Raw genomic sequence first — 17,473 nt, forward strand, 5'->3', positions numbered from 1 at the left:
GCATGTCCTGGCTTGGCTGCACACATGGTAATTAACAGGTAACAACCTGCTTTTTCCTCAAAGCTCACCAACACAGCTCAGTGCAGTTTCCAGGAGAAAGTATGAGAGCGTCGTTAAGAGAAGCTTCACACAGACAGGGCAGGGCTCTCCGAATGGTTGGACATTAACTGGTAATGGTCTCAGTTTAATGGTTCATTTTTATTGGGACACGAAGCTTATCCAGTCTTGTCAGGGCTTGTTCTCAGCTGCCACTTGTAGCCTGTAACAAACAGTTTTGGGTGGTATCACTGTGCTGCACGGATATTAAACAGAAGTCTAACCAACATGAACAAATACATCCAGAAGATGATCTTCCATGCAGCTGCTCTGATTGAACTGTCTCCTCTCCTGATCGCTCTCTGTGTACAGCTGTTAAAGTCTCATTTGTGCAGCCAGGAGGAACATTCTGACATGGTTGCCTATCAAATATTAATGTCAGCGTTTGATGAGAAGCAGATACAGAGGAGAGTAGAGGGGTGATAGGCAGGTCATGCCTTTTGATACTATTGATCCTTCAGATACACCAGGGAGAAGGCTGTTTTTAATCTCTTGATGCAGGAGAGGAGATGTTGCAGCTGTGAACAGCACCTCCTGATCTGTATTAGTTGTTTTTGGATGAAAGATTATGACACAGCACATTTCAGACCATGTTTAGTACTTTTATTTTGCAGGACAGAAACGTTTTGAGTGATGACTTGGACTGCGAAAACATAGCTTGAAAAGGTCAAAGTGTATGCTGTTTTTTTCTAGCTGTGGACTCTTGTTCCAGTTTGTAAAGTAAATATCATACCTATACTATACTTTAGATTACACTGGGTTTCATAAATAGGAGGAACATTGTGACATTTCATTTACTGTCATTTCTCTTTTCCACATTTCATACAACCTCAGAGTTTCCACAGCCGTTTTTCTTCCATGCATGAAGTACAACTGTGTCCTCTGTTTCTGTGACCCCTGTAGATGAATGCTGAAGCTCCTGACCTCCAGCTCGGGCACGTTATTCCCAAGTGGCCATTAGAAAGGGCAGATGTTGGAAAATAGAAGGGTTCAGTGTTCCGCCTTCATGGTTATAGTTTCTAAAGGACTTGGACGTCATCAAAGCTGCTGCAGTTTGGTTTGAACATTTAATAGGTGAGTTTAGGAAGTTGGTCACAAGTCACATAGGAATGAAACTGAAAATGAATGTCTGAGTCATGTGGTTTTTCTCCTGTAAATGCTTCATTTTAGCACTATGAGAGATATCAAACAAAGATATCAGCATAAATGGCTGGCTCCCCACTGGCACAGCAACAATGCCTCTGTGGTTTAGTAGTCCTTACAGTGCACCCCTGCTGCTTCTTCCAACCCAAGGACCCCCTAAATCCACACACACACACACACACACACATAAAGAGACAGAACACTGCGTTTCTTTAGTCCTTTACTGACTGACATGTACACAAAAGGAAAACTTCTTTCATCTGAAGCGCTGAGTGTTTTCCCAGATTCACTCTGAGTATGGTCACACTGAGTGAGCGCTCAGTCCAACAACGTGCGTGCGCTCAGCAAAATGGGTATGATGTCATAGTGCTGATAACAAACAAATACTGAGCAAAACAATCAGACAATAAGCAATCAGTGAGAGTGATGCTGCTGTTTGTAGTGTGCAAGTTTAATATAAGAAAGAAAGCTTCTACTGACAGTGTTATTTAGTTTACTGTAACTGTAAGTGTAAGTGTGCCATATGTTACCTCATATGTAATAACTGTAACCGTGTGCCTTATACTTTACACCAGATGAAATGAAATTCACACATTGGGGAAGCCGTGGCCTAGAGGTTGGAGAAGTGGCTTGTGATTGGAAGGTCGCTGGTTTGATTCCCCCACCGAACAGGCAGGAAAAATTTGAGTGTGGTGGAGTGATAATGTCCCCAGCCCCCATTAGCCAGCTGATGTGCCCTTGAGCAAGGCACTTAACCCCCAATATATGCTCCCTGGGTGCTTGATGCAGCCCACTGCTCCAGTGTGTTTCACTGCAACATGCATGTGTGTGGGTGAAATGCAGAGAAGTAATTTCCCAGATTGGGATTAATAAAGTAACTTAAATAAAATAATAATAATAATAATAATAATTTGAACAACCCTTTTACATTATATCAGTGATCATTAGTTAGTTGCTTGCAGTCCCAATAGATCACCTTACATAACTTCAGACTGAATAACAGCAGGGTTGTACAAAGTTACAAGACCCCAACAAACTGACATGTCTTTTACAGAACAGTTTGACATTATTCACAAAGATTTATTTTTTTAAAGCCTGCTAAAATTGCATGTGATATGGTATTAGAGGACAAAGGCCTTTAATTAATATTGTGCTGTAAAATGGGTGTCACACCATACCTGGGCTCACCTATACAAGATATCACAAGCCCTGTGAGAAAAAAAAAAAAAAAAAAAAAAAAAAACTTTTTTAAATGCAATACCCACTTCTGTCCACTCGAGGGAGCTAGAGTTCAAAATAGATGTCACCAAACTAGATGTAATCCCGTCTTTCTTTAATAAAGGTGTAATGATAACGTTGCAGAAAAAAAGGCTGAAAAATTAATTCAGCAGTTTACACTAAGTACACAAAACACACACAGCCAGCCTGCCTAAATATCTTCCATGTACACAGTAATAAATCACACATATCAAAGTATTACTGATGACTTGTATCGATATGGATCTTCACTGTTCCTCCTGGATGAGTGAGAAGTGTGAGGCCCTGAGCTGGACCTTCATGCGGTAAGGTTTAGGAGACAGAGTCATCCCACTGATAGGGGTGTAGTCTGGCAGTCCTGCATCCTCAGGCCAGATGAAGTTGAACTTCCTCAGCAGAGTCACCATAATAAGGAAGAGCTCCATACGAGCCAGACCCTCTCCAAGACACATACGAGGACCTGAGACATGAGACATTTTCCATCAGTACATCACATACGTTTCGAGAACACGAGCTAAAACTCTTTTTTGCTTTTATACCTGCAGAGAAAGGCATGAAGGCCTCTGGTTTAACAAACTCTCCATGGTCATTGAGAAAGTTTTCAGGGTTGAATTCTTGAGGGAATTTCCACTGCCCCTCCTCCTGTAGCACTGAGTTCAAGTTTTGGATAACCAGTGTACCCTGAGGATGAAAAGGACTTAAGTAATGTTCTTCATTGGTAGGAACAATATTGACATAACTAATGTCTTTATGTTGATTCTATACATTCCATGTGGATTTAAGAGCTCTTGTTTATTTAACTGCTTTGTTCATGTAAAAGGCGTTTTGGAAAAGGTAAAACATTTCAAAGAAAGCACCATTAGTCCAACCTTGGGTAAGAAATATCCCATGAGCTTCGTGTCATTTGTTGTACGGTGGAAGACACTAAGAGGGACAGCATTGGCGACCCTTTGGACTTCATGGATCACTGCCTGGAGCAGAAGTAAATGGACAGCATTTTCTTTTGCTTTATCAAACTGGTCAGATGGTCAGAATTCAGACTTTACAGGAGCTCAACCACAACAGACAGAGCAGCAAACATTCCATTTTCTTGCTAACAACAAAGCAAAAAACTAAACCACAAACCTCATAAAATACAGTATGTTGAGAAGCAGAGAATAAACCACTACGTGCCACACAGTTCATATTAGTGTGTAGTATTATATAATAATATGCTACTCAGAATTCCTTTATCAGACCAGTGGCTGCACATGAAGTATCCGTCTGATGTACCTGCATGTAAGGCATGTTGTGTCTGTCGTCATAACTGACATGATCCTTCATTTCCAACACCTGGTCTATCTCCTGCTGACATCGCTCTGGTAGACAGATGTGACAACAAGAATATTAAGGTTAAACAACTGAACACCACACTGAAATGTCAAAGAAACAGTAGAACAGTACTCCAGTCATTTAAGGAATGAAAGAATAAGTGACAGAATGACAGAGTGACACAGCGACACAACATACCTTGTATATGTGGGTAGGTCATAAGGTAAAGGAAGCCAGTGAGTAAGGTGTTAGACGTGGTGTCAGTCCCAGCAAAGTGAAGCTCCAGAACAAACACGATGAGTCGATCCTCACTGAAAGAGGAGCCATCATCGCCTCTCTGAAAAGAGAAGAAGAACGGTTTTGGTTTTTGCTTCTTGATTTGATCCACTCTCACTCGAATAACACTTTATTTTTGTAACACACACCTTATCAAGTTCATCCAGGTAGCAGTCAAGGAAGTCTCGTGGTTGCCCAGGGACTCTTGTCTCTTTGTGTTCAGTGATCAGATGAGAAATAAGTTTCTTACAAGTCTGAGAAATAAGAAACATACATATTTTTTCCTCTATTGACCAAAAAGGAGGGGAACGTTCCAGGGAAGAAAATGACAGTTTTCTAGATTTGAATATTTAGATTTTGTTTAACCAAATGGAATACTAAAAAGACAGCACAGCACATTGATAATGCTTTCAGGGCAAAAAGGGAAGCAAAAATATACCCACCTCTACGTTTTTAAACGCCTTCATGAAAGGCAACGGCAGTTTTCGAATCATGGGAACAGAGTTATACAGCTGGAGGGAAAGAAACAGTTTTTGTGAAGCTGCGTTTATTGTAGTGCAAACAAAAGAGATGAGACATTTAAACTTTTACAACTGTTAACTTCTGTTCACAACAAAAAGGTGACATTCCAAGCTAAATCTATCTCTGGTTTTACTTTTTAGGAATCAAGTAGTTTTTTAAAGGTTGAATATATGACCTTTTGAACACTAATACTGTAGCAGTCTTGAGTAATGGCATTCAAAATGATGATTTATGTCTATGTAATGACAACGCCTTGACTCGCCTTCAGCACTGTCTAATTTTACAGTCTGATCTGAGCTTCATGAACACTGTGGATTCAGATACGCACTCTTCAATTCTTTAAAGAACTTTCTGCACTTTGAATAACAGCTTTATCAAAAATTGATTAAATTCACACTTACTCTCAATAGCACAATGTCTGAAGTTGTGACTGAACACAAACATGTGACTCACCATAGCCCAGCGTCCATTACCCATCTTGGAGATTTCTTGAAAGCACTGAACAACCACTTTGATAAAGTTGTCATCATAGTCATAACGTGTACCAAACAGGACCTGGCAGATGATGTTGGAGGCCGCATTATGAAATATAACTTGTGGACTCAAGGTCGTACCTGTGACAAATAATGGCTACATAAGTTAAAACAATTGCTTAACTTTGCACGATACAAGAGATAGCAGTGAATACACCCTCATACCAATGCTCTTTTCCAGTGTTTCCATTGTGCACTGTATCTCTCCCAGAATCCTCTGCTCCATGGACAGCTTCCCCAGACCAAGATTTTTCAAGGTCATTAGAGCAAAGCGACGATGCTCCTTCCAGCAAGTGCCATAGTCTGCCAGAATCATTCCTATAACAGGAGTGGATATGGACATATGATGCTTTGGCACAATATCTCAGGTGATGTAATGTTTGATGAACAGCAGCCACAAGTAGCAATTACAAGATGTGAAATGCTGGTATATACAATATTTATATGGTTTGCAATAGGCTAGCACAAGTTGAGAAGAGCCCCCCCAAGCATATTGAGCAAGTGTACTTTTTGGTGCTCATGAATTAAACTTTTCATTTGTAGGAGGAAGAATGTTGTTTATTTTTGCTTTGTTTTTTTGTTTGTTTGTTTTATTTTGGGTTTTTTATGTTGTTTTGGGTTTTTTTTTTTGCTTTTTCAAAGTTACAGATTCCCACAAGTGAAACTACACACACACACACCTCTGTCTTACCTTTGTGGGTGAGGTGACTGATTAATATGTTTTGGGGTCGTCCTGCAAAATCAGCACCCTTAGTCACCATGGCCTCCTTCATGGCGTGCACCCCATTGATAATCACAGCTGGTTTTATTCCAAAATAAACACTGAAGATATTTCCATAGCATTTCCTCAGCTAAGGAAGAGCAGAGTAAGAAGCTTTTCAAGTAATCATGAATCACTTCCAAATGCAGTTGATGTTCTTTTCATTCACACTCAAGAAAATTATTTACATTTCAAATGCAGATACTAAGCATTCTGACATACTGTGAAGTGGCCTTCACATATCTAGAAAAGAACCAGCCAACATTTTTCATTAAACTAAATACCTAGCACTTCTAGTCAGTCACCTGTAGCCTTGAGGCCACAGTAATTCATAATCTGCACAGTTTCACTGGGTAACACAACACAGTAAAAGCTACTCTGTCATGGAGCTGATTATACACATGATAGTGTGTACTGTACTTCTCCTGGTATGAATGTGTGGCTATCATGCATTTAAAGTCAATGTTTGAGTCCCATTTCAGTGTTGTTCCTACCCTCTCAAAGTCTCCAATAGGATTGTTCAGGCTGAGGTTCAACAGGTTCCCCAGTATTGGTAATGTAGGAGGTCCTGGAGGAAAGTTCTTGGGTCTCTGACATTTGAAACAGGAAATGAACACGAAAACACAGATCCATAGGAGGACGAAAGAAACAATCATAGTGGAGATGATCAGGCTGATTTGAAGAGGCTGGCTGTAGACTGGCTTTAAAGTGCTGCTCAACTCTCAGCCCTGCCTCTTCTGGCTGTTTAAACACAAATGAGAGAGCAGCCTATTGGGCCAAGTTTGGACAGGTTGCAAGACACAACCGAGCGAGTTCTGACAGACTTTGGTCAATCTTGATCATATAACCACTGCTTATGAACATTGTGAGACCCCATGCCAATATTGCGATGCAATGTTGAAGTTTAGTTTAAATGTATTTCTGCTTTAGGTTTGCTCTGTTGACAGGTGAAGAGTGAATGAGTTAAAATAAAAGGTAATTTGCATTCTAACAAGTCAATTTTGTTGAAGAAAGTGCATCTGACTTAAGTGACAAATCTGACCAAGAAATACCACTAGTTTTGTGCATTAGCAGTTCATTTAATGAAATGAAATGACTCATTTGTTCATCAGTTCTCAGCTTGACTCAGCTCATCTTTCACCATCTTGGTAACACATACGTTTTTGGAATGGCAACTTGGGAAAAATAATTCCCTGGTGGGATCTGGTATCTTCGGTCCAACTTGTTTATCAGACTTTCAAAGCCCCAGTAGCGGTTTTAGGCACGGGCGACCAATGTGGCAGCAAAAAAATCTGCGCCACCACATGGTTCTCTATTATCTGTCATATCACTGTGTGGGGAATCGGCAAATTGGCGCCCCCTGCAGCTGCAGGCGCACCTGCTTGCTGAGAAGGTGCCGTGCACTGAAGCTGTGTGTGAGAGGGGAGGGGGGCGGGGGACAGTCCACTTTTGGGTCTCTCCCAAATTGAGCGGGCATGGGGGGATCCACCGTATAAAATGGCTAAAGTCAGTCACACCTTGACTTTCTTCGATGTAACGCACATTTCATTCATAATATTATAAATACAGGCCTATAATTCCTGCATGTTTTTGTTTTTCTGAATTGTGTGAAATGGCCAAATAAAAATAGGTAAAACAAAATGATTATGTTGTCACCACGGTGAATTGGTTAAGTCTTGACTCCTGGTCAGTGACAGCGTTGGGAAAATGTTGTTGATTGTCGAGTGCCGAGTAAACACAGAGATGGACAGAAAATTGTCAAAGCCATCAGGTGCCCAATTTAGAATAAAAAAAGAAAAGAAGAAGAGGTGAAACAAGTAAAAGATAAAGGTATGCTATGTTCTGTCTGTATGATTACAGTATCCAAGGAAGGCCAGAAAGGTCAGGTTTTAGTTTGTGTTTTCTGTCCTTGCAATAGTGAAATGATTAGATTTTCTTTAGTGTGTTATTTGTGTGATGATATTTAGAGAATATTTATTCTATATTTTATTTGCATATTATTCTTAATATTTTATATCATTGTTTATATATATATCATTGCTCCAGCCTCCCTTGACCCTGCGGGATAAGCAGTATAGAAAATGGATGGATGGATGTTTGTTTTATATATCTGATTGTATATATTTTTGCCACATTTATGTATATAGAGTATATTTATTTAAGTTCTGATAACTTATACTGTTTTGTGCAGAATTGTGTTAATTGTATTTCGTTTCCTGTTGTAATTGCAATAGTTGAATAACTGGAGTCTCTTAAGTGTGATTTTCAAATGTTCTATTTAAGGATTTGTGCAATTAAGAAATATCAGTTTCACTTATATTGTTATAATAATACATGGCTGTTTGTGAAATATTTTGTGCCATTTCTGTTTGTGCGTGGGCGGGGGGGCGCTCGGAGGGGGTCTCGCCCAGGGGGTAATTCAATGTAGAACCGCCACTGCAAAGCCTTCTTTACTCACGGTGTTCACGGGATCATGTCACCAGGCAAAGTGCGATGGCCTCCGTTATTTCTTTGTAGTGCTTGGATGTTTTTTCATAAGGTGTAACGACGCTTGCAAAACTCTGAGGAATGGATGTCTGTTGGACTGGTTTGTTGCTACTACTACTGCCCTAGCTTTTTGAACTCCTCCGTCTAATTCAGTTCGATTCAAAAACCTTTATTTGTCCCCAGGGGGCAAATTAAAGTAAATGCGTTTAAATTGTGAAATTGTCACAGTTCACTTCACAGAGAAACACACTGGCTTTTAAGGGTGGGGGAAGATATCAGAGAGTGTGTGAAGACAGTCATGGGTGCAACCTTAACACACTCTCTGGCAACGAACATCAACATGCGAGGTAAAGACTGCGGTCAAGCCATCCTCTCCAGTGTTTTCGAGTGCCACCATATATGAGACACTATGGTAATAGCGAGTTCGAACTCACACATTTCACAATAAAAGCAGTGTCCGCTCAACTAGACAGTTACATTCAGTTATTAAATGAATAAAATAAATGTAATAACTGAATAAATGTATGAATTAAATAAATGTAATAACCAAATAAATTTATGAACGGATAAATGAATCAACATAAATAAAATGTAAACAAAATAAATATCATTAGTCAATATATCATCAAATTTGTTCTCAGTTCTCAGAGTGCTCTTAAAAGGAAACACCCTGTTGCCAATGACCAATTTCACTTCAGGATTTTATTGGTAAATAAATAAATCTTCCTGATTTATGAAAGAAAGTGTCATAACCAATATATTTTATGAAGATACAAACATTCATATATCAGCATCTGTCATCACAGTGCCAGAGCGTTGGATTCAATATGGAACAGCATTTCACATTTTGCGTCACCGGAGGGCAGCATGATTTCAAACTACAGAACTGGTGAGGCAACTACAGCACACTGGATGAGATCAAAAGAAGACTAGTTACAATAAAGTGCTTTGAAAAGTACATGATCTCCAATGTCATTGTGGTTTCAGTAACATTGATGAACAGTCTTAACCATTACACCCAGAAAGATCACTTCACATATGAGAGTGGAACACAGAGGAATAAGAAGAGCTCAAACAAACAAAGAATTTTCCCTTTATAAAGACATTAACTTTACATAAAATTCTGCATGAAACTACACGTGAATTAGTTTCATTGCATTTGAAGGCTTTTTACATATATATTGTCTTAACTTCTAATAAGAATTAGGCATTGATGTTTTTTCAGTGAGAAAAGAGCATACAGCATTTATTTTTTTCTATCCAATGTTTATATGTATCGCAATAAAATCAACAAAAATTTTTTTGTTTGTTTTTACACTAACAATTACCAGAACATTTAACAATCTACCCAGAGATTAAAGCTCAGAATACCAATAAACACAAGTGGAAGTCAGTCCAGCTTTGGCTTTTACATTAAACATCGAGTCTATAAAAGAGGTGCAACACCATTACATTTGCTGTGGTCTGAAAGAAAACCCTCTATGGTCGCCCTTATGACAGTCAAGATGCAGCACTCAGTAGACAGGTGAGATATGAGGCTGGGGGCTTTTGTTGTCACCTTCAAAGAGACCACAAGAGGAGGAAGATCAATAGCTATCCGTTTACACAGAGAAAAGCCCCTCAGCTATAGAGCAGCAACTGTCATGTCATTGATTTACTGTGGGACTCTGCTCACTATCATCTCTATAGAGCAGTACAGATATTACAGGAAAATAGTCTCAAAACCTGCAAACATTTCAGGAACAAGTTAATTAAACATTACAAAAGCACCACTATATACACTATCTATGACTGACATGTCACAGTGGACCCACATTAATCCGAGTTTTAATCAAAGTGTAACCAAAGCTGCAACGCACAGAGACCAGATTTCCTGAAGGGCAACAGGCAATACTGTTCCTCTGCAGTGCTGCACTGTGCTCTATTTCTAGTGACAGTGTATGTTAAGGTTTGTATTCCTCCTAAGCTCTATGAGGCCTTGAAATAGAGTGACAAGCTGTCTCCATAAATACGGATCCCCTATGGGGGGAACATAATTGCTTTGTGAGCCTCTGCCAACTTTAGGTGTCTTCATAGCGCCCTTCACTTCTGACAGAGGAATCCTATTTCATTCCATGAGCTTGATAACACCACCTTAGCCAGATTACCTGCTTTCATTTCGGCCTGACCCTATTATTTCAAAAGGTCACCCAAGCACCAGGCCTATGGTTACCCATGTTCTTTAACCCCAGTGACCCAAACACAAAAGAAAAGGGCTCTTAGGTGGTATCATATGGAGTGAGTATGGTGGGAGGTGGGGTGCTGTACATGTGGGAGAGGTCAAGGCCTGTCTTTTGTTCAGGAAGGTGGGTGTAAAGTCAACAAGGGAAGAAACAGGTGTGCTGCACCCTCTTTTAGATTTTCTCAAGGTTGAGCCTCTTCAAGGACACTTAAGGCTAGAGTGTTTTATTTTGTTAAGTTCACATTCATGACTCAAATTCTTGTTGTTTTGCATCACTCAGCTAGTGCTCTTTATAGGCATTATAAAGGCATTGTGCATGCAACATGCATTCTGCATTGTTCCCACTGTGCAAGCCTTGATTGTTTCTCATTTTGCTCCCACACCTATTTGTGCTATTCTTGTGTTCCCAAATGCCCTTGAAATTAAAGCAATCCAACCAAGTCACACCCACTCTGATCTTTTCTCTTGCCCATCGTCACTGGTCTGTAGCTCAACCAGTGTATACTGACCCATCCTTCTGGTACAGATTGCTGTTGCAGTGGAAACTTCCCCAGTGGGCCCTGCTGCGACCCCAAGAGATGACCCAAGGTCTCGCCTTGGTGGAGGTGGTGGTTTGAGTCGACTACGTTTGCTAACACGAATGGATCTTGGTGTTCCCATTGGCTCTGGAGGGCAGAGAGCCACTTCACTGCCATTCCTCTCTGGAGTCTCCTCTTGTGAAACAGAGTAGCCGTTGTTCCCATTGGTGTTGCGACCTTGATGTCCCAAAGAGCGCTCCAGGCAGGATAGATCCTGACCTAAAGCAAGCACCCCTCCTCCACAAGAGCCCTTGCTACCTCCCCTCTTCCGGAAACTTCCTGTCTGACCAGCCTCCACCTCTAGATCCTGCTGCGCCATTGGGGTGTTTGGTTCTATTGCTCTGGGGGCTCCTTCAGCTGAAGCAAAACACTGCTCTTCTTCATAAATCTTTTCCACCATCACCTTCTTTTTGTTCTTCTGCATCACAGAGCGTTTGATGGTGCAGATGAAATCCAGCATATTTAGGAAAAGGGACAGAGCAGCCACACCGAGCATGAAGTTGAGCATCACCGTCTTCTCAGTGGGCCTGGAGATGTAGCAGTCCACCTGGGTAGTGCATGGTGGATGCTGGCATAAGAACCTCCTGGGAATGTAGAAACCAAAAAGATAGTAATGAGCTGCCCCAAACCCTGCCTCCAACAAGGTTCTGAACATCAGATGGAGAATATAGGCTCCTGTGAAGCACTGTCCCCCACCTCTCTCAGCCACCTTGTTGTTTACAGATGTCTTGCTGAATGGCTCCCGGTGGACCTTTAACAGTGGCAGGACTTGAACATGCCTAGAGGAGTTCAGGTCCACAATGAAGCCATTTGACACTTTATGGACCACGTAGATAATAAAGATGATGTAGGGGAGACACAAGGTGATGAGCTGCACCAGCCAGAAGCGAAAGAGAGAGATGGGAGAAAACAGATCATAGCACACATTGGCACAGCCGGGCTGAATGGTGTTACACACAAATCGTTCCTGCTCATCCTCGTAGAGAGGATAGCCAGCAAAGAGGAGGATCAGGATACGGAGGAAGATCATCACAATGAGCCACACTTTCCCTGAAAAATAAGCATATTGGTGTCGAAATTGTGCGATTTAATTAAAACGTGTGGTGAAGAAATTTTGTAAAAAAAAAAAAAAAAAATCAAGATCAGAGAAATTAGACATTCCTGTATGACATTTCACCATGAGGTTTATAGATCTTTAGACAAGTCAAAATATTTCACTATGGACAAACATAATTCAGAGCTTTATCTACACTGACCAGAAACCAGTTGGTGTCAATGAAGTCAACTCACCCATCAAAGTGATGCTGTGATTGACAGAGATAAAGATGACCTCAGAGGCACTTGATCCCACCATGCTTTCTGTGCTGAAGGCCTCCAAAATCAAAATCTTGTAGTCTTCAAGTCTCAGGACACAAGGTACACTTTTAAGCCAGCACCTCTCTCCCTACCCAGCCACGTCTCTTCTATACTTTCTATAAAACACAGCGGTTTCCAGTAGTACAATAACCTCCAGGTTGACTAACACAGCGTTCCCTCCGCGACTCTCATGCTCTCTCTTAGCAGGCTATGTGCCAGGTTCCAGAGGGTAAAATCCCATCTGATCCATTTGAGTCATCCAAAACACAAGTAAACCATGCAAATTACTTCTTCCTCCGTCCCCTGTAGACAACTGTCTGTCCTCAGACAACAGAAGACAGGAGCAAGCCCCATTGTGGGTCTATTCTTAACACACTTCCAAAGGCACGTCCCCATCCTGGCATTGCAGAGATATTTTGGTGCTGCTGGCCGTCCTTACAGGAGAGGAGAAAGCCTCCAGGCTTACTCACTGTATAATCGCCGTATTAAGTTCACAAGCACAAGCACAAGCATGTTCAAACTGGCTGCTCCATAAACATACAAGAAGTCACTGCTGTATCTTTCAGTGATGAATCAAGATAACATGTTAGCTCCCACGAAATGTAAGAAGGCTGTAAACTGTATTTTCCCACAGCTGATGCCAGCTTATAACTGATGAGCCAACTATATAGTCCATTTAATATGGGTATGGGTACAGCAGAAGCTAATATCATGATTAAGGAAGGATTTACACTATTGAGATATTTAACAAAATGAGATTAATTATAAACTTAAAATTAACTTCTCTCCTGTACTTTAACAAATGCACAGTTATAGTGCAGATATCGCTCATAAAATGATTCTACACAGGACAAATCAGTTCCTTTATCCACATGCTGCATCCACCCTCAATCACAGACAAGGTCTCTGGTGGGACACCTAACTAAAGCTCAGCTTGGCCCATAATCACTACAGATCAATGGTCATTAGCACTTCCATACTGGCTCACAGGAAGAATCACATGGCTCATTTTGAGCAGAGGGCAAGGCAAAGATCAGGAATATATAGTGCATTCTGTAGAAAATAAGCAGTGCACAAAATTGAGCTTATGACTTGTTAAAACAGGGTAGAAAATAACTAAGCTCTGCAATTTAATTGACCACTGTAGTTTTGACACTCCATATAAAGGGCTGCGAATGTGGTTTGGCACTGGGGAAGTTTGAAACTATGAAACAAGTTAATAATTTTAATAAAAGTAATGACGGGTCATAGGGTAACAACCCAAAGCTGAACTACAAGTGGACCAGCTACAACTCTCACTCCCACTACAGAGAAGTGACTGGATTGTTAGCTCATGAACCTGTAACACCAGTTAGGGCTTGTGCCATTTTATCTCCATGAACAAAGAATTTAAACTAAAACTGTGAGAAGGAGATGTTGAGGAAGAAGGCCAGCGCGGTTACCTCTCCAGCTTTGTTAAATTGGACTGTACCATCTGCCCAGGTAAGCACGACCTGAGCTTAAACAGTGAAACCATTCAAAAATGAACCAATTGTTGAATAAAAAAATGCATTTCAGATACTTAGTTACAGTAATACCAACATGGAACATGTCTCACTCATAAGCACACCAACTTTAATACAGCGTAATCTATTAAGCAGTTTTAAACTTCCCTCAGCTACTTGGAAGTGCCCACATAGTGAGTACAGGACAATGAGCCACACCTGATTTCTATTCTGACTGAGCAGATGACCCAAAGTCACACACAAAAACAGCAGTTCTGCCTCCCTCCACATGTCATCTGCCTTTATACAATAAATAAAATATTTTGTGTTTTGATATAATCTTCATGCCTTACATTATTGGATTTCCCTCTACAAATAAGATGTTAATTTTGTAAAGATGCATGCTTATTATACAGACTCAATGTCAAACAGTATTTTCTTAAATATTATATAAATATAATATTAATTAATAGATGTCTTTATAGTTACTGAATTCAGCGATTAGCAGTCAGCTCTTCATTTAAACATTTGTTTTCTGATGAAATACTAGATGCACTTGTCTGTCTCAAGCCAAGTGTGGTTGATCCATACTTTTTATTTTGATTTTATTTAAAACTCATCACACATTCTCACAGATGTAAGCTGCATCAAATGTAATGTGTGCCCATAAAGCATCTGATCCTCAGTTTGCGGGGAGGAATATCCATTTGGCTCATTTATTTCTGTGAGTGTGAATGCCTGGCAGTGTTTGAGGCTGTATCTTCACCCTCTTCCCCATACGTTTTTATTCCTGCTTTTGAATTTAGTCATTCCAATGCATACTAATTCTTTCTTTTCAGACCATGACATCCCCAACCTGTCCAGCACTTTCTACTGGGGAGATTTAGCACCTCAGTCATTACCTGATCCCACAGCTGTTCCCCATTTCCACAATAGCAATGGGGAGGATTAGTATAATCAGAAAATGAGCCTAAAATCCTCACTGTTGCATCAATGCACAGGTGTGACATTAAAATCCCAAGAGAATTTTAGAGCTCTTCCATAAGCCAACATATTGTGCCACAGGGCATGATTAAACATAGTAATGCATAGAGAAATTAATAACCCTTTTCACTATTTTCTCTGTGTCAGGTTCTTTCTTTTGCCTTATTGTTCATGATCTAATCCATCACCAAAGAACCCCGGAGACTTCAGCAGACACCTTCAGCACTTGTGGAAGACTGTACTGTCGCAGTCTTGAGACAATAGACAATGTATGTTGGAGATGTGAATTGGAAACAATTTGCAACGACTAGCAGGCTGGATATTTAGCATCTCCAATAAAATCAATTTGGCAAAATAACAAAACGCCAATTTAATTATTTTTGCATATTGAGGTATAGCAGTCTTATAAGATTGTTGAGACTTGGGCAACTAAACCATATGTGACCGATTTGTCTACTGAATGATGTTGATTGCCTTGTATTTCCATGCACGTTCTGCCTATATCTGTATAGATCAATGTCTACCAATATTTGGTTTTCTAATTTTATAAGAGCTCAGCATGTGCCCGAAAGCATACAAGGGGCATTAAGGGTCAAGCTTAAGGGACAGCAGTCAGTTGTGAGAAAGTTAATGTTACTATTGTTCTGCTGGGACTGGGAAACAACCAGTCTTGATATGTAAGCTGCTCTTGTGTAAAGTGAAAGGTATTCTTCTCATGTTTACACAGTGTGATGTTGTGTATGTGGTTTTGTAAGTTTTGCTTCCTGTAAAAGATAGTACACTAGAGCAATACAAATAACTTGGCCCATAGTGTTTGACTACCACATTGTTGCACAGAGAATGTGGCTGGACTTGACTTAAATTCCCTAAAAGGAAATGAAGCGACCACAAAACAAAAGATGAGGGATTGTGAACAGTGGTGCTCATTAAGCCAATAGATATGGTTTCAAAGATGAGTTTGTGTGTCTGTGCACAGTATTTCAAAAAGAAGTGTTTGATGTTGCTCAAGAGATGTTTGGCCATTGCTCTCACTGAAGCTCACAGCCACCTCTTCATTGCATTGAACTGACTTGTATAGCAATTACCAGAACAGCGATTGAAATGCAAATCAAGGCTAATACGGAGGATTAAATGTGTCCCTCTGTGACAATATGGCAGAGTGTAATCTCTGTATTACCACTTGCTCTAAGCCTTTTAAATGGTTCTTTGTGGGAGAAGAGACCCAACGGAGTCACATCAGCTGTACAATACAGTACATATTGAAATATTATGATAGCAGTGTGACAAGCACTTGTGATAACACCGTGAATGATGTGTGTGTGTGTGTGTATTGTTACTAGCACTTCCACTTTGTGTGAACTGGATTAAAAGAGAGACATACATAGAATTTATTGCAAGGTTTTAAAGTTTAATTCTTGCACAGGATTTTCTAAACATTGCTTCAGAAAAGAATTGGGAGCAGTTCTATAAATCATAATTGAAATCATACAGAGAAGAAGAAGAGAAAGAGAGAGTGGCAAACTGAGAAGAGGAACACGATGACTCACTGAAAAGAAAATAATACACTGACAGTAACTACAGTAACAACAGAATACAGTACGACTTGTTGAAAATATCAATCAGTGTAAAAGAAAGAAACGGTCACAGCTACAGCAGTCAACCGATGTTAGCACGGGAAATCGTGATGATGAAAGGTGAGTTTATGAAATTGTCATCAAATAGAGGAAGGAAAATCATGAGTAAAGTAAAACTCTATGCAGAGGTAGAGTTCAGTGCACAAGGCTATGACACACACCTAACCATTCCACAGGACGCCACAGTCCCAAGGTCTTCGCTGTCAAGGTCAGTCCTTCCACCTCAGGACTCACCACGGTTGACCACATAGCATCAACGCTTACTTCTGGATCCAGAAAATATCACACTGGGCTGTATGCACACACATACATACAATAAATAGAATACACAATCTTTAAAAACTGCTAAAACAGCAACTCAACAGCAACAGCAACTCCAGTAACTTTTCCTAAAGACAGAATTTTGCGCTTTTTGCGCCCAATCAAAGCACCGTGCAAAACAACAGTTCCCTCTCCAAGTCCCAAAACCTTTTCATATACTTCATGTGCAAGAGTGCTGGGACAGAGCAACATGTCCAACAGGATCGTCCTTCATGTCTCCATGACTGGTACGGATCTTTTTGCTACTCACGCCTGTCGTTTGGGTCTCTCTGACCTGACTGACTGATTCTTCTGTAGCAGAACATAAAGACAGACATGGAATTTGCCAATGAAATGCACAAAATAGTATTGAGGAAAGGTACAATGGTGTCGAAAGGTATTTTCGGAACTTTTTTAGACATTTTCAAGTTACGTCATGATATTTTTAAGCATACGGTTTACTGTATCTTTCAGTGACGTTGTGGGGGAAAATGTGATACCAGTTGATCTTAAGGCAAACAACCGCTATGA

At 40.3% G+C, this 17,473-nt stretch overlaps 2 protein-coding genes across 2 annotated transcripts; both read right to left on the minus strand.

Annotated features, from left to right (window-relative positions):
- Window positions 1–2,495: 2,495 nt before the first annotated feature.
- LOC124049883 (cytochrome P450 2F2-like) lies at window positions 2,496–6,756 on the minus strand. Its single transcript, XM_046371982.1, has 11 exons — window positions 6,393–6,756; window positions 5,830–5,989; window positions 5,304–5,456; window positions 5,059–5,219; window positions 4,527–4,595; window positions 4,233–4,337; window positions 4,006–4,144; window positions 3,769–3,854; window positions 3,366–3,467; window positions 3,036–3,177; window positions 2,496–2,956 (listed from the first exon to the last, which is right to left on the minus strand). The coding sequence occupies exons 1-11, from the start codon at window positions 6,552–6,554 to the stop codon at window positions 2,745–2,747; spliced, it is 1,491 nt and encodes a 496-aa protein (XP_046227938.1). The 5' UTR covers window positions 6,555–6,756; the 3' UTR covers window positions 2,496–2,744.
- Window positions 6,757–10,725: 3,969 nt separating this feature from the next.
- Window positions 10,726–13,975, minus strand: LOC124049882 (gap junction delta-4 protein). The gene is made up of 2 exons (XM_046371981.1): window positions 12,475–13,975; window positions 10,726–12,234 (listed from the first exon to the last, which is right to left on the minus strand). Exons 1-2 carry the CDS (start codon window positions 12,536–12,538, stop codon window positions 11,048–11,050), a joined length of 1,251 nt encoding a protein of 416 aa, XP_046227937.1. The 5' UTR covers window positions 12,539–13,975; the 3' UTR covers window positions 10,726–11,047.
- Window positions 13,976–17,473: the final 3,498 nt, after the last annotated feature.

This window comes from Scatophagus argus, chromosome 18 (assembly GCF_020382885.2).
Source record: "Scatophagus argus isolate fScaArg1 chromosome 18, fScaArg1.pri, whole genome shotgun sequence".
Taxonomy (NCBI): domain Eukaryota; kingdom Metazoa; phylum Chordata; class Actinopteri; family Scatophagidae; genus Scatophagus; species Scatophagus argus.